At 39.0% G+C, this 24,485-nt stretch overlaps 1 protein-coding gene across 16 annotated transcripts in view; it reads right to left on the bottom strand.

Moving 5' to 3' along the window:
• Nucleotides 1–24,485, bottom strand: part of ABI2 (abl interactor 2) — a 108,988-nt gene that overhangs the window by 45,964 nt on the left and 38,539 nt on the right. For 9 of the 16 annotated variants that reach the window (XM_073306512.1, XM_073306503.1, XM_073306504.1 and 6 more), the window contains exons 2-4: nucleotides 18,402–18,569; nucleotides 6,468–6,644; nucleotides 2,257–2,274 (exon numbers count right to left, since the gene is read on the bottom strand). In XM_073306512.1, the coding sequence (XP_073162613.1) occupies nucleotides 2,257–2,274; nucleotides 6,468–6,644; nucleotides 18,402–18,569 (363 nt within the window). The remainder of the gene's footprint in view (nucleotides 1–2,256; nucleotides 2,275–6,467; nucleotides 6,645–18,401; nucleotides 18,570–24,485) is intronic. The other 7 variants (XM_073306505.1, XM_073306506.1, XM_073306502.1 and 4 more) reach the window with 1 other exon arrangement.

The raw sequence follows: 24,485 nt of genomic DNA, 5'->3' as shown, positions 1-24,485 counted from the left end.
CTCAGGCTGAGAGAAAAATTACCTTCCCAACCCACCTCAGTTCTTACCTATTATATGTATACTCAGCTGACTGAGCTTGTGACTGTGAGCCAGAAACTTCTGAGTTCTAACCCTGGCTTAGATTTACTCACTTGCCCAGGCTTGTATGTTGAGTCAGTGGCAGGTGAGCAAACCTCTCTGTATCACGTCCAACTAACATGGAGTGATGGGAGAACTGTCTATACTAAAAAGTTACAGCTGCAATGTGTGATTTTTAATTGATTCAGTTAGACTGGTGCAAGAAGCTGTGTGAACACTTAGTTCAGTTTAGCCAGCCTTATCTTGTTTTAGCGAAAGCAGATTACAATTCTGTTTAAATTAAACCAAAAATAAGCCACTCAAACATACACAAATGTCTAAACAGAGGTTTGCATTGTTATACCTAAATCAGTTTAGCAACCCATTTAGTTAACCTGTGCAACTTTCTTGTGTAGCAAAGCCTGCAATTAAAATGTGAAAAAAAAAAACAATAAATGCTAAGGTAAGTATTATATATGTGATCTCCTCCAAAATGGGACAACTGTAATTCAATTGTATTTATATGACTATGGAGGCCATTTTTCACTTGCAGCTTCAAGTCATATGTGCCAGTCTGTGCACCTAGAATTTTTAAGTGCAAGTCAGATCAAATGAACTGTTTAAACCTCAAAGAGCAACATACAATACACCTTTTTATTATTATTATAATAAAGAAAACCCCACAAATCTGGCAACAAAAGACTGTCTGACACACATTGTCTGACTGGCCTAATCAAGCTTGAGATCAAGGATGTTCTTTGACAAGTAACTTTAAAATTCTAATTTGACCTACATTATAAAGAAAAATATGCTAGCATCATTCAAGTTCTATATATAGAAGAATTTCTTACTCTGAAAGGCAGAAAAGAGGCTCTTACCATCACTGCAAAGGGGAAGAGAACCTGCCAGCTCTACTCTATAATGAAGTGAACATACGATACTTTTAGATCATTACTTCTGCATAACTTGTGCTTGGAGAAAGTAATGAAAACTTTAAGAATATGCCAGCTGCTTTTCCAAATCATTCAAAGTTACCATACCAAGAATAGGATTTTTACAGAATTGCTCTCTGTGAAATTCAGTATTAAATATGCATAACTATTGCATTACAAATGCTGTACTGTCAGTCTAATTTTGATACCTGGAAAGATACTACAATAAATTAAGCAATCAATTTATGAGCATCTAGAAGATAAGGTAATAAGTAATAGCCTACATAGATTTGTCAAGAATAAATCATGCAAACCACCAATCTAATTTCTTCTTTTGATAGAGCTACTGTACTATGCCTAAGGGAGAGCTTCTCCTGTTGGTGTAATTAAACCACCTCTGCGAGAGGCAGTAGCTATGTTAACATAGTGCTGTCTACACCGGAGGTTAAGTTGGCATAACTGCATCACTCGGCGGTGTGGATTTTTCACACCCCTGAGTGACAGTTATACCAAGGTAAGTTTCTAGTGCGGAGCTGGCCTTAGGCTCACCTGGGAGTACTCACGTGTGATACTTTGCAGGATTGTGGCTTAAGTACATTGATGAGTTAAACATAATACTGCTAGATTAGTGGCATACTAAAAGCAATCTGATATTTTTAAGAGAGGGTTAACATTTTGCATAGTGATATTCCCAAGTCTGAGAAAATATCTGTAATATTTGCCACTATACATACAGTATTTTATGACATTTATTGAAAGTAACTAATGTGTGATACTGCAACTTTAAAAAAAATGCAGAACTTCATATAAAAATTTTTTGATTTTTCAACACAACCTTGGTGTCCCTTTATCTGAGTAAGTTTACACTGAAATATTGGTCACAAAGTGAATCATAAATCACACCGTATATAGGATAAAAAGAGTATTACACATGGGGAGGTTTAAATTCGGCTAACTACTCATTTATATGCCATTTATTCCTACTCAGTGTAATATACTATTTCTCCCTTGTCAGGTGAAAACTAGCTATCCTAAAATGAGTCAACATTTCACTGTAAGCTTTTATAATTAACTGCAAATATTAGCTACATTAAACCCATCCATTTATATTGCAAAATGTCAATCTATACTGAGACTGAAGGTAGGGAGAAGGAATGGCTTATTCTTTTAAAAAATTATTATTAGTGACATGCTAATTTCAAATCTCTCCCTATGTGTAATAGTCTCTAAAGAATAAGAATGGAAATCCAGCCCTGGGGTTTCTTACCTTAAATCTAAGCAACCACTTAATGCATACATGGAGCAAATAAAAGAGGTAAGGGAAAAAAGCATTGAAAGGTTAGTTGGAACTTCAGGATATGAAGAGAAAGGAAATAAGAAAGAAAAAGTTAAGCATTCAGCATCAACAAAATAATGTATCAATAGATCATAGAAAGAGTGGTTAAAGCAGAATGTGCCATGAACAAAAGATTTTCAAGATGAAACTTTTAATAGACACACTGATTAATCGAACAGCCTTCAGATATGTCTTAAATTTAACTAGGTAACTAAACATCCAAATGTTTGGAGGACTACTCATGAGACAGTGCAGTCACTCAAGTTCTCCCACTGCTAACATTCGAAGGGTCAACATTTTCCCCACAGTGAGGGTTGGATTCTAAGTGGATAAACTTTAGAAGTGAATTTATACTAAATGGCAAAAAGCATCCTCATTGATTGTGAGAATTTGGATGCGAGTAAACGTTGTTTTACATGTATTACTATCATTCCAATTTGCTGAAGCAGCAGTACATTAATTCTGGAGTATTAACTTAATCTAAAAGTGCCCTGTCAGCCAACCCTGTCATGTCAGCTAGCACTGGACCGGAAGTGATGAAAGATTTCCTAGCAAGGAGAACACTGAATCTCAATTTTTTTGCACTCCAAAGGCTGAGTAAAATTGGGAGTTTAGGCACTAACTTTTAAAGTTAAGTTGTATTTATGTCCTGCTGCCACAATGCCGGATAGTTTCACAAGCCCAAAATGTGTTCAGAAATACATGTCCATTGGTTTGACTATCTATTTGGTTTTTTTAGTTCTAAGTAATTTTTAAGAATGCTGCATTTTCTTATACCCTATGTAATACTGGGAACACTGAGCAGCTCAGAATCCCAACTGTTAATCATCTAGACATACCATATTTTGGGTCATCCGTTGTTTAGTTCCCAAATAAACCCCACTATATTATATGGGTATAATACATTTTTCTGATTTACTGAAAATTTCCTCTAAATTACAAGGTCCACAGATCTAATAACCAATAGGCTCTCAGCTTCATGAAGCTACATAACCAGAGCCAGACTTGTCAGTCACTGCCACGGGAGAGCATGGCAAGCTACTCTGAAGAGCTCACCAGTTGAGACAGTTTCCATGGCAAAGGGTAATATCCCCTGTGGTCTGAAACTTAATGAGATTATATGCACTACAGTAATATACTGTGAGTTCTTACTGCAGAGCATAACTGTGAGTTAACTGAAATGAACTGAACAGGATTTTTTATCCTATTGGGGAGAGAAATACTCTAAAGAAGGGAGGGTCAGATCTGAGGATCTTTTAACTCTGAGGAAGAAAATTTTTAGCAAATCAGAATAAAATTTCCCTCTTCTCTTTCATCTACAAGGTCCACTGATTCATTAACCAATGGGATTTTCATAGTGTGGCTTCAGGGAGGGTTCAAATAGAACTAACTACATATAGGATTTTAAATTCCTTCTCTACTACAGCATGAAACATTCTTTAACTGAAGGTACCATCCACTGATGCCTGAATGTCCAGCTTATAAATTTTTGAAAAGGGATGAATGGATAACCCAGTGGCTATCCTGCAGATCTCATAGCACATGTAGAGTTACTTAGCCGGGTCGGCTGCTGCCACTCTCAGTGAGTGGATTTTGACCTCAGTTGCTGGAAAGAGACACTGACTTTTAGGCTTCATGGATGCACCATCTCAACCATTCTGAAACAGTAGCTTTGGATACTCTCTCTTTTCTTTAGATATCAGATGGTAGAGAATCAATGGAGCACTATGTGTGACAGAGGTAGATCTCAAAGGCTCTACCAACATCCAATATATGCCACAACTTGTTTCCTGGGAGATAATTTTTCCACAGAGCCCAAAAAAATCATACTCGCCACTGTTTGTCAAAAACTGAGTTAATTTTCGGGATAAAGGCTATGTCCATATCATTGTGGAACATGTATTATCCCTCAATAGATAAGGCCCTAAGCTCTACCACCTTCTGGGGGGGTAATGGCTACCAGGATGGCCACTTTGATGGAGCAGAAATACATGGATACCTTTCTGTTGGGCTCAATAAGATTAAGAGTCACCATGTTAAGGATCACCTTTAGGTCCCATGGCAGTGATCAATAAATCTTAGGAAGATGAACTAAAGATGTATCTATGAGAAATCACTTAAAATCCCAGTATAAAGATATCCTTATTCTGTCTGTATGCTGGATTGTGCAGCCACTAGACATTTTGAAGTTGAAACTGTAAAGCACTTGATCAGACTGTTCTGGAGGCAGAACAAACAAATCAAAAAAAAAAAGTGAACTCTTCCGTGTGAGGTGACTAGTTCTGTCTATAGAGTTGCATAAAGGATGAGAGTCCATTATCTAACAGATCTGTGGACCTTACAGACAAAAGAAAAATTATTATTTCAAGTAGCAGTGCACACTGATGATCATTTGACAAACTATACAATGTTTACAGACTTTCATTTCCTAAATAAAAATGCAGCACAATTTAGAGGTTCTTTGGAGCAAACTTTGCTTTTAAACAACTGTCACAGGACCTGGTCACAGGGTCTTAACATGTGATACACTGATCCATTCATTTGAGCAGGTTTGATGTCAGAGTCTTTTGCAAGAACATAGTTTATCATATCACTTTGGGCTTGATCTTGTTGCACTGAAGTTAACAGGATTTCTGATTACAATGGGTGTACAACTGAGTCTAAATTAAATTGTGCTGTAGCAGAGAAATAATTTTTCCTTAATCTGTCCTGAAAGAATATCACTAACTCAAAGTTATCATAAACGATAGCTATGATAATTCACTTTTATGCGCTACATGTTAATATATTCATTGATTCACCATAAGGAATTCTGCTGATATGCACTAATTCTTTTATAGAAACAGACAGCAGATTTTAATACGAGGCAGCTGATTTCTTAAAGAGCTTTCCAGATATGAAATATTTCTGCAAAAATGTGCTGAAAAACATCACTTTTTTTTACCAGATTATGTACACAAATTGAGTAGCAAACATTTCCAATGAAAAATAAGATATGTATTTGTTATAAAAACAATGTTCAAAAGCTCTTGAATAAAATATTGCTTTATTGAAAAGATCTTTAAAAAAGAATGCTTTGAATTTCAATTTTAAATTCAAAGATGATTTGTCTACTTGCATTAATCATGTAACTTTATAAAATGTAATTCAGACAGTGTGAAATAATGAAATTCATGTCAAGCACAAGAAATTTTGCAATCAATTGATTTAAAGCATGTTATTGCACCACTACTTTGAAAGTTTTGTGGATTTGTTAATGTATGTGTTTTGTAAATGATACTGCTTCATGTTATTTACATTTCTTCTTTCAGAAAGTAATGTTGACAATCCTTTTATATTCAAATGGTTTCTTAATAGCATAAAAATAAGGTCACATCTGCTAAGATTTTATTTACATTAGATGTGATTTTTAAATATGTATGTCTAATTTGCATATGGCATTACTGTGTATACCAACCAGGTATCTGCAAAAAAGCAAGCAGTTATGGGTCTAGTCAAATTTGCAGTTAGTGCCTAATTAGCTTGTGCAATTCTAGTAACTACATGCAAACTCAGGCCCTAAAAATTGTACTATTCATCCCAAATCTGTGTTTAAAAAAATTCCTGAAAAGGCATAACTGGCTGGCCCAGGTTTTGGTGGCAGTCTTTAGGTTCAGAAAACCCATTATTGGACATCAGCCACGTTGCAATTCTCTTCAACAACCACTAAAACTAAAGCACATTCAATGCTGCCTTTTACACAAATACATCCTGCTAATGAGCCACATGGTAGCACTACTGGTATTACATCTGAGTCAACATATGCATTTTGTGGCAGTAACTGGACAGAGGGTTAATAGCCTTTCATTACTCAGGTACCTCCTGACAACAGATTCAAACAAGGGAAAAGGCATTAGCCTCTATCCAAGTAAGCAGGTTTAGCCGTGCCCCAGAGGAGTTCCATGGTCATACACATACCCAGAATCACGGGTAAAATGGTCTGCAAAGTTAAACAGGACCTGGGGATTCCTCTTAAATCCATCTGGATTAGACAATTGAGAAAACCCATGCTGCAATGTGGAAGACAGGAATAAGTCACTATTCCAGGTCCTTACGTTTTGAAAACATACAATAATTTAAGAGTGTTTTATAACATCACCTACCTTCACTCCATGTCCAATATCATCTAGAATTGTGTAATCAATAGGTTTTCTAATGTAGCGAACTGGTCGCTCCAGGTTGGCTGGTGCAATGATTTTGTGGGTTCTTGAGGTGTTTTTGTTCGTAGTCAAAATGCCAATTTCTCTTCTAGCAACTTTCTCTTTATGAATGTCCACTGTCTGAAAAACACAATGAGTTTACCAGTAGCGTTGAATATTAAGTGTACATTTGGTATTAAAAACTTGATTTGGCTCCATGCTTTTATAGATTGCAGTTATATACAGATATATCAGTACAAACATTTGCTGAGTAAGCACTGCTTACACTCCTTTTGTTCAATCTCTGTTAGAAGTTACCACCTTCTGATTTCACTTGAATTCTTTACAATTAAGCAAAATCCCTCCTAAAGTTTCCGCTCTATTAGTAACTATTATTAATTCGGTTTCATTAATTTAACAATTTCTGTACTTTGACAGCAATTTTAAATGCTAAATGAGTATCTATACTTTAATAGTCACCCTCCAAAATGTCTTTCATTCTGATGAGGCCCCAAAGGTCTTTTCCCAGTCTGTTTCCCCCAGTTTGTGTGTGCCCTGTAATACAAACCTCTGACATAATTAATTTGTTTTGTCAGACTGTGGAGTAGTTTCTCATTATGGTAATTTATTCATTCATAGTAGCAGTGGTATCAAAAAGGATAATATTGATAATAATCAATAAAGATAATATCAGAAAAATCAGAACAGGTTTCTCATTCATTACACACAGTTTACTCTGCATAAAACGTCAGATTTTTTTTTAAAGTGCTTAGCACTTATCTAGCTATTCCCACTGTAGCCAATGGTAAAACATCCACTGACTTCAACGGGAGCAGCATTAGGGCCAAAGCTAAGCACTTTTGAAAATTCCACCCTACATGCACAGCAATGACTATTATGGTAGAACAATGAATATGCAGCAAATTAAAAAGTATCGCTGCCAAACAGATGTCTCGTGAAAGTTCCAGAGATATTAACATCCAAAACTGATTAAGGCTGTGTCATTAAGCAAAAAAAAGCAAGGAACTACAAAGTATAAGCCAGATGCCACATCTTTAACTTAACCCTTTGTACCTAAGTATTACAGATGATACTGTGAGCCAAACTCTCTCTACTTGAACTCCTGTGAAGTAAATGAACTTGGTCCCTTGCAGGCATCAGTCAGTGACCTCAGACTGCACAGTGGTTCTCAAACTTTCATATACTGTGAGTGGTTTAAGATTCATTTTAGACCACCCTACAATCCTGAATGCTTCTTCCCTACTTCCATTGCAGTGCTTGATTACACAGAAATAATATTAGTACAAGAAAAGACTGAAGTATACTTGCTTTAACACAATTGCTTATGTTGCTTTGTGCTTTTTTTCTCTCTATTTCTTCTCCCCTGACACAGAGTTATGTTTACCAAACCTCCCCTCATTTCCTGCAGCTTTAATTGCTAATCTGTCTAGGTCACTCGGTAGGATTTTCCTTTGCTTGCTGTTGATCCAGTTTTGGTAAAATTGGTCACATTTTAATTTATACCAGAAGAACTTGCACAAAACAGAGCAGTTGCGCAGGGTAAACAGAGGTATCTGATGGATTTTCATTTAACTGGTCAAAAAATCCTCTGGAAATCCTCAGGGTATTGGCTTGGGACATGACTAGGAAAAAGCAATGCAACTTGAAGGCAGACTTGCTTTCTTATTGTGAAAGAAACAGCTCTATGGACCACCGTTTCAGAGTCACAACAAGACAACAAAGCACTTGAAACCAACATTTTGGTCAAACCCATTGCTGACCTCAAATTTGGTAATTTCACATGAGGAAATTTATACTGTGAACAAAGTTACAGCTATGTGGACTTATATAATCCCACCAAAAGTCACTCTCATTGTGATTTCTAGTGTCTCCTTTTTGTTACCATTTTAAACACAAATTTAGTGTTTGTGAATGGTAACAGACTGACTTTACGCAGTCAAGAGGGAGAGAAGTCCTCTTTATACAAAGTCCTATTTAGCCAGAGAACATGTGCAGCAAGAGATCTGTTCTTTGCATGTACTCATTTTCATACCAACAAAAATAACTTATTAGTATTTTACACTCCTGTTTACACTGCAGTTAACAAAACTAAGAGCAAACGGGATTCTATTGCATCGTGTGCATCAGAACCATTTTTATTACTTTCCAGTCAATTGCACTTATGCAAACTCTTTCAAGAAAATAGGGTTCCCAGTTCTCATTGACTTTCAGTAGGAGATGGATGCTTAACTCTTTCCCATCTGTGCCTTTGAAAGTCTCCCCCATACAGGCCAAAAAGGAGTTAGTGAGTCACACTAGGAAATCTGCTGTGTTTATAAGAAAGAAAATAGGATTGCCCCAGTGTCCCAACAGAGGCATTAGCTAAAGACAGTGGACTGCCAATATGTAACCACCTTTATTACTAATGATATGGAGAGATGGAAGAACTCAGTTTGACTCAGAATCTAAGATGGGTTTGAAGACATGGCAATTAGAAATATCTTTTTACTGGTAAACTGAACATATGTGATAAAGAAATCACCACTGGCAACAGCAAGGATGGAACCAAAAATGCCATTAATACAATGACTTTTCAGAGCAGATACACAAGTTTTCAATCAATTTTAGCAAGACTTTCTTCAGAGCTATAATTCTACTCCAGTGCTCATGGGAGGAAAACTGAAACCTACAAACAGCAAATCATTTGTCTGTTCATGCCAGAAGAAAGACAGGAAGCAATGAATGTGGTTTAATTAGGCTTCAACTTTATTCACTTAAAATACCTGAGAGTTCCCAGCAACAAACTGTACAGTGCAAGGAGTGGGGTCAGCTCCCTGCTGTTCCAGATGTAGGAGGCCCAGAACTTCCCAACTCAGCTCCTTGAAGAGATGCTTTCCTTCAAATCCTTTTCCAATCCATTTGACCCACCAAGTGTATCCCTTCTATACCAACTACAAATTTAAAAAGGAGTTAATTCTTACACAAAGTTAAATTGCACAGTATACTTTCTTCCTCCATTTTAGGAGTAAAGAAAAAATACCAGAGCATCTTATGAAGCTTAACTGATACACAAATACTGATCAAACAGTGAACTGTGTTTCAGTCCTCAGTATTTTCTTCTGTCTGCACAGCAACCTAGCAGAAAGGAATCCTGGTCCATAACTAGGGAGTCTAGGCACGATGATAACCCTAACAATAAGGCCTTGTTTGATATGCTGTCTTGTACATTATCATACCATTTGGACACTGTTATCCCCTGATACATAACATTTTCTATGACATGTAACTACATTTTGCCAGGTATAGAATAGAGGCTTTAATGCCTTTGTTCAAAAATTATCTATGTAAATATTCCAATACAGAGAGTTGCTAAAGTCACTCTTCTCCTCCTCCCTCCCCCCCCCCACGTCAGAAAAAACTGAAGACCCTGCCCAGAGTATCAGGACCGTGCACGGTCCTCACTATTACCTAAAATTGAATGGAAAGTTTGTTGTTCATTGATTACCAATAAGATGATTGATCAAGTATAAATTTGAAAATAAATATTGCAGAACTTTGCGCTAGACTTCTCTGTATTAAAGGTGATTAAAATGTAAGCACTACCCTTTTTTCTGATGGGAAAAAGATTTTAAATTACTTGTTCTTACCCTGCTCAATCATAATCTTGGCCAGAGACTATTAACTTTTGTACTGCAGAAACTTGTTTCCATAAAATAAATAGTATCTTATTAAAAGTATAACTACATCGGTCTTCCTTGAGGAATACTGTATTAGCTGAGGCACTGCTATAGTTATCAAATAATGAAATGCTTAAAAACTTATTAAAACAGAAAAAGATCCAGTGGGAAAGGGCTTGCATGGCAACCCAAGCCTGTATCTTTATCTCTTAAATGTAAGTACAGAACAACTGAGCATCTGACCGTGGCACTCACTTATGGTAAATATACAAAGAATTCTACCTAAAAAGATTTTGCAGAGAGGCTTTTCAAGAAACTCATTTGCTTGGTTTGAAGACTGTTGCAGATGTAATATCTTAACAGTCTCATAAAACAACTACCTTGCAAGAACACTGAGGCAGTTGATTATATGAGAAACTGACAACTCAGAATAATCTGCAATTTAGGAAACAGACATACTATGATCCTCAATACACAGGTGACTACCATTACCACTGTCATACTCCCTGAAGTAACAAGGAAGAGAGCACTGACGGTATGTTTATTCAATAGTTTATAAGTTCCATCAAGCTGATCTTATCATGAAAAGATTTTCCTCAGAAAACCACTGGAGTAAAAAAGATTCTATCATCTTCATTTTAAAATGCATGGGTGTAACAGGTTCCCCCTGGGGTGCCACCTGGAACTGAGGTACCACTGAGCCCTCTGACTCACCAGCCTGGGCTCCCTCTCACACTGTGCTGCTGTGACAAGCTGCAGACCCGCTCCCAGTCTTACACTTCCACCAGCATTCACACAGGTAGGGACACACCGAGCTGCAGTTACATGCAGGCTCTCTGACCAGCCACTGCATGAACCAACAATGGAAAGGCTACAGGCAAGGTAACTCCCAGCTTCCCAGGCATGCACCACCTCTGGAGCATAAACCCAAAATTATACTGTCATGAACTGCACAAGGAACTGTACAGTGTAAACTGATAGAGTTCCTTCTTTCCTTCCTTCCTTCCTTCCTCTCCCCCCCCCCCCCCATGTGGAGCGGAATATGCAACAGCCTTTGCCCCTTGAGCTACAATTTTCCATGCACTTCACTCCAACTCACTGGTTTAGATTAAAACAAAAACAAGTGTATTAACTACAAAAGATAGATTTTAAGTGATTATAAGGATAGCAAACACATCAAAGCATATTACCTAGCAAATAAACAAAAATGCACACGAAGTTTAACACACCAGTTAGATTAACTATGAATTAGCAGTTTCTCACCCTGACTGATGATACCAGCAGTCTGGTAGATTCCCCAAGGCATGAGCTGCATTTCCTTTGCAGCTTGGGTTTCTCAGGTTTCTATACACAGGCTAGAAATCGCTTTAGCCTGGGTCCAGCACTTCCCTGAGTTCAGCCTCTGTTCATCAGTTGTTCTTCACTCCCCACACAAGAGAACTCCTGGAAACACCTGAGGATGTCACTCCCTTCTTTCTACAGCTTTAGCATATAGCGGGAACCCTTTGTTCCAAAACTCAGTTGCTGGAAAAACAATGATATCCCAAAATAGAATCCAGAGTCATGTGGCCTGGTCACATGATCTTGTGGAGTCATAGCAGCCATTACTTACAGGCTGTCTGGAGCATTCTCAGGAAAGCTCACCAGGTGATGGATAAGCTTCTCCTAGACCTATTGTTTTCCTTGATGACTCATTGCCCTGGATAGGTCCTTCCCCACCCATATCTAGACTGAAAGCATCTTGCCTAATGGGCATCATTTGAAACTACATTTGAAATACAGATACGTAGTCAATAATCGTAACTTCAGATACAAAAATACATGCATACAAATAGGATAATCATATTCAGCAAATCATAACTTTTCTTACGACAACTTAGAATTTGTTCCTAATCAGCAATTTCAGGCTACTGCCAACACTGTTCTGTGAACTTCTCCAAAGTTCTATTAACTTTGGGCCACTGCTTTCAATTGTCAGATATTAAATATCTGGGCAGAATTTAGGAACAGTTACTATTAATCTTTTGATAAGCAATTCAAGGTGACTCCAAGAAAATTAGAGTACCTTCAGAAATCATCATTTGCTAAAGAACACATCTGAGGCCAATATTCAATATGTAATTTGGCAAAATATTGTACCAGTCAGTTCTGGAAAGGGGTTACACGAATAATGAGTGCATTAGATAATTTTTGAGCAGTCACCAACATATAGAGCCACCTCTTACATTAGAAATATCTTCAAATCCTATAAGAGGAGTCTTTCAAAATATTAAATTGGCCTTCTAAAAGATTTACTATTTGTTGACAAATTTCAGAAGTGAAAAGGCAAAAGGAGTCCTGAATGCTTCCAAACTGGGATTTCTGAAAAAACTAAGATTCCAACCAATTCTAACTTGGACTTGCAACTCAGAGTATGCGTCTAGAAGAATTCTAAAATTCACTTTTAAAAACTTGATTGGAGACAACAATACTGACAAATGTTTTTGGAAAGGAATGGATCTTAAATATTTTAAAAATACCTATTCACCAGGAGTTAAACATTCAGAGCACTGGGCAGAAATCACGTTGCGTCAACACCCACCGCGGACCTTCACGCTGCTTTGTTTTAATTAAACGGTCGGATTCCCCTGGTCCACACCAGTTCTAACTCCAAACTGTTGTCCCTTTAAAACTGGCTTGTTGCTTTAACATAGGAACCCCTGTTTAAGTTTGGCAAGTTCACAAACTTGACAAAATGATTTTTTTAGAAGACAGTTGCCTAGACTCAAGATTTATATTTCAACTAGTATCAGTAACAGCAGTTGTGATGGCACTGTTAAGATGCTGAAATGCATCCCATTCTATACACTGGTAATACATGGTTCCAGTTCTGGAAAGTCATACAACTGTGCTGGCACTTTTGGAGCTGGCTGTTTGTTCCCATGGCTTGTGATAAGAGACAACTAACTGACAGTGGTTCCAAACTTTTCCTGACAGAATGCCACATGGGGTGGGGGTTCCAATGGTGGCTACATTGGGCTGCCTCACACATGCTCTTGAAGCTTAGCTAGGTGCCATGGGAGCAGTGGATAGAAGCTGAAGACTGTGGGCTGCTGTGGGGGCCCTGCAGCTCTGTACACATCACAAGCCACCCACTGTGTGTGGTGTTGGAGGCAGAGGGATATAAAAGAGAGGGACAAGGGCAGAGATCAAGGATGAAGCAGTATTTTCACTCTATCCCAGCCACCTGGGTTAATCTGCGGCTCTCCCAGTAGAAAACAATGAAAGGAACATTTACCTTGTGTGAGGTCCTCTGTTAGTGCTGTGCCCTTCCCAACTACTGCTACTTCTTGAGCTCTTTATGACAACACAACAGGAGTATCTTGATTTATGACATTACAGTTGACAGATGGAAATTTAAAAACTAGCCTTGTATTCAAAGAATTATTTATTACAAAACTTTACAAAATCACCCCTTAAACCACTTTGGCAAGTTTTCAGGTTCCATTAGTTTCAAGAATTCAGAAGCCATCAGTATTCTGTTTGTGAACTTGAACAACTAAAATAAATGTAGTATTTAGATATATTTATCATTATAAATTGATGTTTATATAACACGTGTATTTAGGGTTTAAGCTTTCTGCCTACTAGTAAACACTATACAAAGTAAAAAGCGTGACCTAATTATGAGAAAGGGATACTTTCCTGATTAGGGACCGTAAAGGGTTCGGACTCACCCGGCGGCGCCTTTCTGCTGGTAGTCGTCAGGAATTAGCTTGTCCAGCCACCGGAGCGCCCTCTGGGCCGGTGATCCGCCTTACCACCAGCCCGAGTCCCTCCCAGGACTCAATGCCCCTTTTTCTGGGGTGTTGTCCCCCTGGCAGTACTCCCACACACTCAGATTCTGGGTCTCCCCACCCAGGGGAACCCCCACCCTCTAACCCCACCTAGCCTCAGCCTGGGCTACTGCCAGTCCCCACTTAGCCCCTTGTATCAGGGGTATGTATATGCCACTCATCACAGGCAAGGGGGTTTTGGACCCGCTGCCTCCGCCTACCCATAGGCTGCCCCTCTGCAACCCTGCACCTATTTGGCCAGTAGTCAGACCTGCAGCAGCCTGAGGCTTTCCAGGCCAGAGCTCCCAACTCCTCTGGCCCTTCCCCAGCCCTGCTCCAATCTAGATTTCCTGCTCAGCACCTTGCAGCCAGGCCCTTCTTCCTCTACAGGCAGAGGGAAACTGACTGGGCTCCAGGCTCACAGCCTCTTATAGGGGCTAGCTGGGCCCGATTGAGCTGGCCACAGCTGCGGCTGCTCCCTTAATCAGCCTGGGCTTTTCCCCACAGCCTCAGCCCTGTCAGGGCCGGAGCAGGTAACCACCCCACTACTGGACCTATAACCTGAAATACCCAAATTACTTCATCAGCTTTAATCTCAGTGCTCAGATTAAGTCTGCAAGGTTGGCATTTAGAAAAAAGTAAGTTAATTGATCAAATTTGGCATTTAAATCAGTTGAACACAATGAGCATGTATCTCCAGAATACCAGCTTTTTAAAATTAAGTGTCTTTTCAGAAGAGAACTGCACTTTAACAAACAAGCAATTTTGAAAAGTGTTCCTACTAAAAATGCCAGGTGGCCTTATTCTTCAAAATATTTATTTGGAGAGCACTTGTCTAACAGATTCTGGATGACAGGACATCCGAGATTCAGTTCTTCCTTGTTTAGGATTAAAGACAGATTAGCTCATCCTTATCTCAGATTTTGTACTACAGACTGTTTTCCGGGCTTAAGGATCAGTCTGAAGTGATCAACATACTACTCTGAAGTATAGCCATGTATGAATTGAAGGAAGAGGTAGACCTGTGCCCATTCTGAAGCAGAGCAGATGAAGTAGATCAGCCTCAATTAAAATCCTTTGACTTTCTTGTACACATGACGTATTCCACCTAGCACTAGAAACAGTATGACTGGCATCTTTACACTGGACATGAAAAGCAATAAACACTGTAGAAGTCTTCTGCATATATGGAAGTTGAACTATATTTGAAAGACAATACTGTACCTTTCATACAATGGGATTAATTGATCTTCGAACGCTGAAATTCTAACATTGCATATACACCTCTACCCTGATAGAACGCTGACCTGGGGAGCCAAAAAATCTTACCGCATTATACTGAACTTGCTTTGATCCACCAGAGAGCGCAGCCCCGCTCCCGCGAAGCGCTGCTTTACCATGTTATATCCGAATTCGTGTTATATCGGGTCGCGTTGTATCGGGGTAGAGGTGTATTAAGTGTGCCTTTCCAGAGAACTTTGTATAAATGAATTTAAAACACTCCTGCATTGTAAATGATTACACAAGACAGACAAATGAAAAATGATTGTGTCGTTAATAGTTGGAGGCAGGGAGGCTGTTCTTTTCGTTTCAAGAGATGGAACTACTGATATTCTTTCAGACTGACAGCAGCACACCACAGCTGCCAACAACCTCAGTTAAACTCCTATGGTATAACTGTTTCTCATGAAAGCACTGAAAATGTCCTTCACATGAAATGCTACAGTCTCAACAAAAGGAGCACATATTCAAAAAGACACCAAAAATGCAGAAAAAAATATTTTTAGCTACGTGTTGTTATACAAATGCAGCACTGAAAATGTTGGCAAATATATTTCCGTTAGCCTTTTGGCACTGGTAATTTTGCACTTTTGTAACAATGAAGCATTTTGCATTTATACTAGTGGCGACAAAATAAACTCACATTTCAATTAGTATAAATGTCATGTATTCTTAGAAAGAAAAGACAATTGGAAATGTGATGGCATTCCTAAAAAAAGCTGCTTTACATAAATGACAGAACAAAAATATAACAAGCTTTTCACATATGCAGCATACAAAACTGATCTGCCTGGACAAAATAATACTTTCCACTTCTATAATGCCTGCTGTATAAGGATCTTAAAGCTCTTCACAAATATTAACGAATATATTTATTTTTACAAATTTGGAAACTATCACAAATTAAGTGACTGGGCCAAGATCACAGGAAGCCTGTGATAGAAGAAATGGAACCCAGACTTTCCAGCTTTTAGCTTCACTCTTAACCACAGGACTTGCAAGATTTGTCACCTACTAGACCGAAGACTAAACCTGCTACCTGGGGTGAAAAATACCTGGCTGCCATACCCCTTGCAATTTAAAGCACTGTTCTCTGCATACTATTTAATGACAACTTATCTAACTACTTTCTGTTTAGTACATTTAAGAAAGTGGAACCTACTATGTCTCACCTTTGTTACTTTCTTTCCCTCCCTAGTTTCACTCCTCTCTTTTCTTTCCTATAATAGACAATGGCTCATTTTTTCTTGTTCTGTCTTCAGTGTCCGCTTCCATTTTAACTTCTCGCCATCCATCCCCTCTTCTCTCCTATCGATCTCCCTATCTCTACTTTGTTTCCTTTCTTCTCCCACTCTTCCTCCTGTCAAATCTCTCTGAATACCACACTAACCTATTTTAACTTGAATCAATCTCTCCTTCACGCAATCCCATCACATCCAAGACAGGAAATTTATCAAAGTCCTAACAGCCTGAGAACTATGACTATTGGTCAATAATTGATACAAAATATAGTGCCCACCATTGTCCAGCAGAAATGCTTAGGTGAGAAGCCAACCACTCCTCCCCCAGCTACTGGGAAAGCAAGGATGCTGGAAATCCTGCCAGAGTGTTGTCCCAATATCCTGCTCAAATGGTTTCACATCCTTTTCTATTAGTCAAAAGCCAGTAGGTCTCTGATAAACCTGTAGCATGGACTCAACCCATTCTGGTGGCTGGAAGGCAGAAGAAGCATTTTTGTCAGTTTCACTATAGCCCACTAGTTCTGAATAGCAGCAGGTTTTATTCTGCTGCCAACAAAGCTACAAGCAGTGACAAGCTACTTGCAGATTTAAGACTTTGTTGGACAGAGGGGGAAAGTGATGCATGTTTGTGAGATAATCTTCATAAGCACAAGGGCTAAACACAGGATTTTTTAAAATAAAAGTTGAGAGCCTCTAGAAGTTGATGATACTCAACCTGGGAAAGCTTCACAATCTAGTGGCTTTCTCAAGTCCTGCTTAACCACAAGGTCTATGTCACGTATGAGTCCAACTTTACTTTCACATGTTTCGAAACCAGAAGAAACACTTTATTTCATGTCATCTGAATTATATGTAAATAAATATATAACTGATGTCTTGACCAAGCAACATCTTACTTTGGCAACACTTCTGGAAAAGCAGGCAGATCAAGATTCCTCTCCCCCACAGAAAGTTATATGATCTTTCTATCATCCACAACACTAAGTGTTGACCTGAATTGCCTTTGTAAACAACACTAAAATGCCAAGCACTTGTAGACTTGCAGGAGGAAAAGGGAAACCTGAAAGAGAGGATACTAACAGGAACCTAGAGCTGTGCACATTTCACAGGAAAATACTCTACTCTGAGTGCTTTTCAGCATCAACTCCTGTACTTCATTTTGTAAATAAGTAAATCGATTATTTTCAAATACCTGGTTTTACATTTTACTTTATAGCTTAATTGTATAATTATTTGAATTTACCATGTGCCATAATAAATGTTAAGAGAAAACTAAATTAAAACACCATAAGTTTAAAATGGACAACAGGAAATGCTACTTTACTCATTAACAGGTAGAAACTACTGTTACAAACAACAAGATTCAACACAGAACAGAAAAAACAGCATCTGTATTTACACTAGCTAAATATAAATTACAGGGACTATCAAACCTCATGCTTCAGGGTATCTGTAAATTAATTACCAAATAGGGGCTGGAGAGATGTGTCTCAAGGCATAGCATTATCCATTTTGCCAGATGCCTTATGGGATTGTTTGCCTTCATCTGAAATATGGACTAGACACCACTGACAGACAGCCACGCTGGGACAGTCCAATGATCCATCTAATATGCTATTCTATATAAATTTCTTAAGATAAAAAATTAAACAAAATGTATAAAGACAAAAAAATCTGATAAACATTAATAATACATTAATATAATAATTATCTAAGTCAAACATGTGAGTCAGGTGCAGTAGGATGCCCTGCTGTTTTAATGCCAACTGTCTTTTCTTATCCACACTATGCAGCATAACATCAGATAAACCAAACCCTTGTTGTATTATCTCCTGTACGATTTCAGTAACACATACGGGATGATATAAGTAAAAACTGTCTCACTTGTGAAATATGGTTGATTGAAGATTCCATGCGCCGAAGCTGGGATGCCTGGATATCCAGCATTTGGAGAACATTGTTGGCCAAAGTGTTGATCAGATAAGCTACACTTGCTAAGGACTGGGTTGTGTAGGCTTTGGTTTCTTCTAAGGCTCGCTGTTTATCTGCTGACTAAAAGCAGAAAAAAATCCATTTATTAAAGGAACTGACAGACATGAAGATTTGCCATATGAATTGCATTTGCATCCCTCTAAAGGATAGGAATTTCTACAATTCTACAAAATCAAGTCTAACTCATTATATTAAAATTACTATTTTTCTTCACCTAAAATTCTTAATTACCCAATAAAGATTAAGTAACGGTTCTAGTCAGAGTTTCCTGTTTTTGCAATGAAAGGAAAATTTTTGAAGCTGCTATATACTATCCTGTCTCAAGAAACCATTAAAAATACACTAGTACTACTACGAATGCTTAGTTCTTATACATGGGCTTGGCAGGATTCGGTTTAAATTGATATATGTCAGCAAATGTCAATTTCAGCTGATACACTGAAATGGACAAGAACATATCCATCAGCAAGAGTCATCAAAAGTGCAGCCACCACCCTTCCCCTCTACGCACCTTGCGCCTCCAGGGATTGGGCGTCACTAGCCCTGCAGTAGCACAGAAAGCCCTCTGAAGCCCCACTGTCATGGGAGCGACTGAGCAGGGCTGTGACAGCAGAGCTGCAGAGGGTTCCCTGCACAGCCACAGGGCTGATGATGCTGAATCACTGCAAGTCCAAGTTGCAGGGGAAGCTATGGTCCTGGCAGGGCAGGGCAGAGATCCCCACCAGGGCTGTGAGGAGGAGGATGGTTGCAGGGGAGGTCACCCGGCTGCTGAATGGTCTCCCCGGTGTCTAGGAGTTTGTCCTCCTGGCAGTCCTGGCCAGGGGCATTTGCTCTGCCCGGCCAGGACTGCAGCCTTCCCTGCACTTTGTGCCTGAAGGGTGTTGCAGTGCAGGGAGCCCTCTGCAACCCCTGCTGGAAACTCCCTGCAGTTCTGATGCCACCACTGCCCTAACTCCCACCCTTAATTTCCTGCAACTGTGAAAATTAAAATTGTTAAAAATCAGGGGACATTTTTAAATAAAAATCAACATCAATCATCAAAATTGCAACAAAATAAAAATCGAATTCTGCCATGCCTACTTCTAAAGTGCTTTTCATCAGTAGATCTCAAAGCACTCACTGGTACTTAAAACATAAAATTTCCACAATATTTTTAAATTCATGATTGTTCATTTATCCATTTACACATGCAAAATGCTCATTACAGAATTCCAATACTGCTTGCTCAACTTTGTGTGCTTTATTTAGATCTTGCAGTAAATGCCTGAAATAATCTGCCAAATAGAATATTCAGTGGTTCCAATTATTCAGACCTCAATGGGCTTTAAAAATGGGCTTTAAAATGGAAGTGAGTTTTCACAATGGATGAACTGTAATTGTTTTCCTAAAATGGTAGCAAAAATATTACCATACTAGAAAAATCACTTTAAAATGATTAAATTAGTAGTAGTACATTTTATAAAAAACCTTAATATTCCTACAAGTTTGAATACAGGCAGTCGGACACATCTGGTTCCTGAAAATCGCATCTTAAGTTGAAACGTCGTAACTTGATTTTTCAATAGGAACAATATCTGATCGAGCGGCGCAAAGTCAAAACTGATAAAGTCAAAACTGACATCGGAAAGTCGAAACAGGATGTCAATTTACAAACGTCGCAAGTGCCATTCGTCGTAACTTGAATGTTGTAAAGTCGAGGACTGCCAGTACTCTTCACTCTCCCTTTTTAATCAGTCCTCACTTTGTTCAACTTTCAGACAACTGGACATGAAAATTTGACACTAAAAATATTTAGGATACCAAACCAGCAGATTGCTGTTTTAAAATATTAACACAGACAGACATTTTAGAACAGATTTAGAATTAATAACTTGCTAAGAACTCAGCCCTCAGGGTTCTGCTTTTCTCCTGGAACAGCAGAGGACATCACAAAAACCTAAATTAGTTCAAGGAATACAGTTAAAAGCATTGTTTAAGAAATGTCAACTGTTGCAAGAGAAACGAATCTGAAATTCTGAACTCTAATCTTTCATGTGAACATATGCTAAAAGATAACAGCCTTTAATTAGACAATGCCTATTCTCACAGCACAGCCACAAAAATAGCTCTCAGTGCAGGTACCTTGGTTCTACTATGACTTCAAGTTATTTCCCTTTGTTTGTGCATCAATATCAGAAGGTAACTGAGAACCAGGACACTGTCTACATTTGTTTCTACAGCATCCAGCACAAAAGGTCCCTCATTCTGATCAGAGCCTCTGGGCACTACAGTGCTATAAATATTAAATACTACTAAAATAATTGACTGCTGCCACAGAAGATAAAATACAGAATATTGTACTTCTGTGTTTCATTTCTTCCCCCCCTTACAGAGTTTCACAAATGGCCTAGTCTCCATGCCCCAATACCAAGCTATATGTAGAATCTAAAGAAGTTTCGCTGCTCACTCTATGTATTTTTCACATAGGTTAATCTTAAAAATTTGATATGTGCCTTTGTTATAGAGATACTAGCCGAATGATTCAGATTCTTATAACCCTACCAACTTGGTCAATGATCTACTTGAATGCAAATATTTTGTGAAACACTGAATGCAAACCTTGTCTCTCTACTCCAGGAATAATTATTCCCAGGGACTGAAAAATTTTCCTAACACCCAGTAGCCTGAGGACTAAATTTGCTAGCCTTCACGAAAAATACCTATGTCAACATATATACAATATTTCACTCTGTCACCATCCATCCCCAAAAATCAACATAATACATCCTCCTCCCAATCTTAGCAGGTTCCTCTTTGCCCACATACCCAACAATGGCTGTCTACATAGCTCCCCTTCTTTCTCCCAGCCTGCTTCCTAGGAAAAGGGATGTCAGCTGCTGCTCAATCACACCAATGACTTTGTTTCCCAGCTCATGGTCAAAAGGGAGAAAACACTGGCCAGACAGTTTTTTGCCCATCCAGCAGCCCCCTGCAATGGCAGTAATTGACTAATATTTGACAACTACTATGAAAACAAGGTGGGGTCCCTATGCAGAAAAACACCTTGGCAAAACGCCCTCTCCCCAACTTCCCCTCCATTATGACCAGCTGATGGGAAGTGGGTAGAATGCTGTCTCTGGACCCTACTTAGGCTTTTCATATCCTTTGGCTAGTGTAAGTCTTATGTACTTGAAGATCCACACCAACCCACCCCAAGAGAAAAGGACAGGACAGGACAGGACAGGACAGGACAGGGAGAGAGATCTGTCTTCTTTCCCCATTACAAAGGCTGCTACGGAGAACCATCTTCTTCCCTACTCCATTTCCCTGTGAATGACATCGGCTCAGTTTTCCCAAGCGCATGAAGCATTACAACTGATAAACAACCAGACAATTTCACAACTCAAAAGGCTTGAGAATGGCAACAGTGAAATGGTCTGTAATCCTATTAGTTTTATTCTGCAGCATTTTGGGAATTCTATGAACAGAACCAAAAATGCCAATTTGAATCTACACAGAGATGGTTCTGGCCAGCTGACATTAGAAATCTCCGAATGCAACAAGGATTTTCAACCATTTCACAATCATTAGCAGGCAAACTTTTTCAGAACAAGAGACAGGCAATTTATATTTTTAAAGACAGCACAGCCTGTGCTATGACTCTGTTGTAAAAAGAAAAATGCATTAATCTATTTTATGTTCAGAGCCAGCCCCTCAGCTGGCGTAGACTGATGTAGCTCCAGTGAAGTCAGAACTATGCCAATCCATACCAATTGAGGATCTGGAGCTTAGGACTTGTCTTCACTCAAGTTCTGCAACTAACCCAATCCCCTCCACGCACAAAAATCTGTAGCTTGAGTTAAATGGTGCTTTAAACTCAAGCTAGATGGCCCGTAGAGGGAGTCAGTGCTGAAGCTCAAGTGCTGCTGACTCTGAAGTAATGTAGTAGTGATGCAACAGACCAAATTACAACAAAGTCATCATCTGCTAATTCAATTACTCTGCAGTTGAGATGTTTCAGTGTGATCCCTCTCACTAAGGACTTGTCTAGCCTTAAAATGCCACAGCGGCATGGCCACAGCGATAGCGCTTCGGCGTAGGTAGTGTCTACAGTGACAGGAGTGATTTTCCCATTGGTGTAGGTAATCCATCTCCACACCCTGTACGACGTAGTTATGCCAACTTAATTTTCTAGTGTAGACCAGACTTAAGTGGAGTAACTCAAGGCTGATCTACACTGAAAAGTGACACTGGCATTGCTACGTCTCTCAGGTGCAGATAAGCCGACCTAAGCTATGGCTAGACTAGAAAGCTTACCATGATGCAGCTGCACCGATGCAGCTGTGCCGCTGTAAGCTTTCTAGAGTAGCTGCTCTAAGCCAATGAGAGAGCACTTTCCCATCCACTTAATTAATCCTCCCCCAACGACCAGCAGTAGCTATGTTGGCAGGGGAAGCTCTCTCATGACATAGCACTGTCCATACTGGGGATTAGGTCCATGTAACTAATGTCACTCAGGGATGGCTTATTCACATCCCTGAGCGACCTAAATTATACCAATATAAGTGGTAGAGTAGACATAACCTAAGTCCCTGTGTAGACGGTATTAGGTCAGTGATCCATGGAAGAATTCTTCCATCAAACTAGCTAACGCCTTTTAGGATTACCTATGCCGACGGAAGAATCCTTCCTGTTGATGTAGGCAGCATCTACACTGAAGCACTACAGCAGCACAGCATCTTATATGTAGACAATCTCAGTGAGCAAACAGTTGCAATGAAAATAACTCCTCAAAACTGAAATAAAGAAAGCATTTACACATTTTATATTAACATTATCTTGTAACCACTTTAAGCACAGAAACTTTATAATATAATACATGCATTTTTGCAGGCCATCTGTTAATCACAGTATTTTACTCAGACCCTGAAATTCTTTGAAAGAAAGCTGCACATATTTTGTTTGGCATAGGAACCTGAAAGCTCAAAATTTTCACATGTACAGTATAACCTGCAAAATGTGCTGCATGTGGAAGTTAATTAAAATTGGCATTTGAGCTTACTATTGTCAGCCATCTCTTTGAAAAGCGCTATTAATGACAACATTCCAGAATAACTCAATTTACATCTCTCTAATATTTTGTAGGTAAATTTGGGTTTCATGAAAGTGATAGAAGCTAGCAGCTTTAGGTGTGGGCGAAGTATACCGTGAATCAGCCCTCCAGAAGTTTCCCCACACAGCTATATTAAGTACACCTCCATCCTAACCTCAGATTTGTAATGATGAAAAATGGAGAGTAGAATGAAACCTAGTCATCTTTTACCTCTAAACACAGTATTCTTTAAACTCAGATCTCCAGAAGAAAAGGCTATATCTATATCTAACTATCATGCAACCTTTTCTCCTTTACATCACAGAAATCTAGGACTGGAAGAGACCTCGATAGGTCATCTAGTCCAGTCCTCTGCACTAAGTATTATCTAGACCAGTGGTTTTCAACCTTTTTTTCATTTGCAGTCCCCTAAAACATTTCAAATTGAGGTGCAGACCACTTTGGAAATTCCATCTGTTGTCCGCAGACTCCTGCCATAGAAGTTTTAGACTGAAAACTGACTGAAAAGAATTCAGCTATAAATACTGCATGTGCTCAGCACAGCATTTGACACAGCATGAGAAAGGGCACTAAACTGTGGGCTTCTCTGGTAATGACAACAACACTTTCAGGTTTTGACCTGTAGGTGGGGCATTCGCATACTTTTCATTGATCGGAGAAACAGAATGCCTTTGGTGGAATCCGAAACTTTATTTTCAGTCACCTTTTGTGGACCCCTTATACATAGCCTGCAGATCCCCAGGGCTCCACAGACTAAAAACTACTGTTCTAGACTATCCCTGACAGGTGTTTGTTTAACCTGTTCTTTACAGCCTCCAGTGATGGGGATTCCACAACATCCCTAGGTAATTCGTTGCAGTGCTTAATTACCCTTACAGTTTTTC

The sequence above is a fragment of the Lepidochelys kempii genome, chromosome 11 (assembly GCF_965140265.1).
Source record: "Lepidochelys kempii isolate rLepKem1 chromosome 11, rLepKem1.hap2, whole genome shotgun sequence".
Lineage (NCBI taxonomy): Eukaryota > Metazoa > Chordata > Testudines > Cheloniidae > Lepidochelys > Lepidochelys kempii.
The sequence above is the reverse complement of the archived record's forward strand: the minus strand, read 5'-3'. Positions and strand labels throughout refer to the sequence as shown.